Source organism: Myotis davidii, unplaced genomic scaffold, assembly GCF_000327345.1.
Source record: "Myotis davidii unplaced genomic scaffold, ASM32734v1 C62351381, whole genome shotgun sequence".
Classification (NCBI taxonomy): domain Eukaryota; kingdom Metazoa; phylum Chordata; class Mammalia; order Chiroptera; family Vespertilionidae; genus Myotis; species Myotis davidii.
Window position 1 is genome coordinate 1 of NW_006343495.1, and position 447 is coordinate 447.

A 447-nucleotide genomic window follows, 5' to 3' on the forward strand; every position below is an offset into this window, starting at 1 on the left:
CTGGTCCTGCCCGCGTTTCCACAGCTCATAGCGCTCGGGCTGCAGGAGGCGCACGAACACGTCCATGGAAAAGCTCACCCGGGCCTCCCCGCAGCTGCACTGAGAGGCCACTTTGCCATAGTCGATCCATCGCGGGGTGGCAAAGTTGATGGCCTCCGCACAGTTGAAGCCATGGTTGAAGCCAGCGTGGTAGCCATAGGGAAAGGTCACCATGAACTCTCCAGCCTCCTGAGTGATGCGGCTGAACGGGACCCCGTTCTCCTTGAGGACAGTGGGCGAGATGAGGGCCACCTTGTGCCGCAGGAAGGCCTCGCAGCCCCGAGAGCTGCCCGGGAAAAGCTCCCTGGCCAGGCGCTCCAGGCGCTGGCCGTGCTCTGGGGGCACCGCGTACCACGTTTTGGGCTCCCCGAAGTGCAGGTAGTTGATGCTGTAAAGGTCCATGTCCTC

The 447-nt window shown here is 63.1% G+C and overlaps 1 protein-coding gene across 1 annotated transcript; it reads right to left on the reverse strand.

The window, feature by feature from the left end:
• Positions 1-3: 3 nt before the first annotated feature.
• Positions 4-444, reverse strand: LOC107185252 (lysine-specific demethylase 4D; the record flags this gene model as incomplete). Its single annotated transcript, XM_015572900.1, has 1 exon — positions 4-444. A coding segment is annotated over one exon (441 nt), but the record flags the coding sequence as incomplete, so codon positions are not given.
• Positions 445-447: the final 3 nt, after the last annotated feature.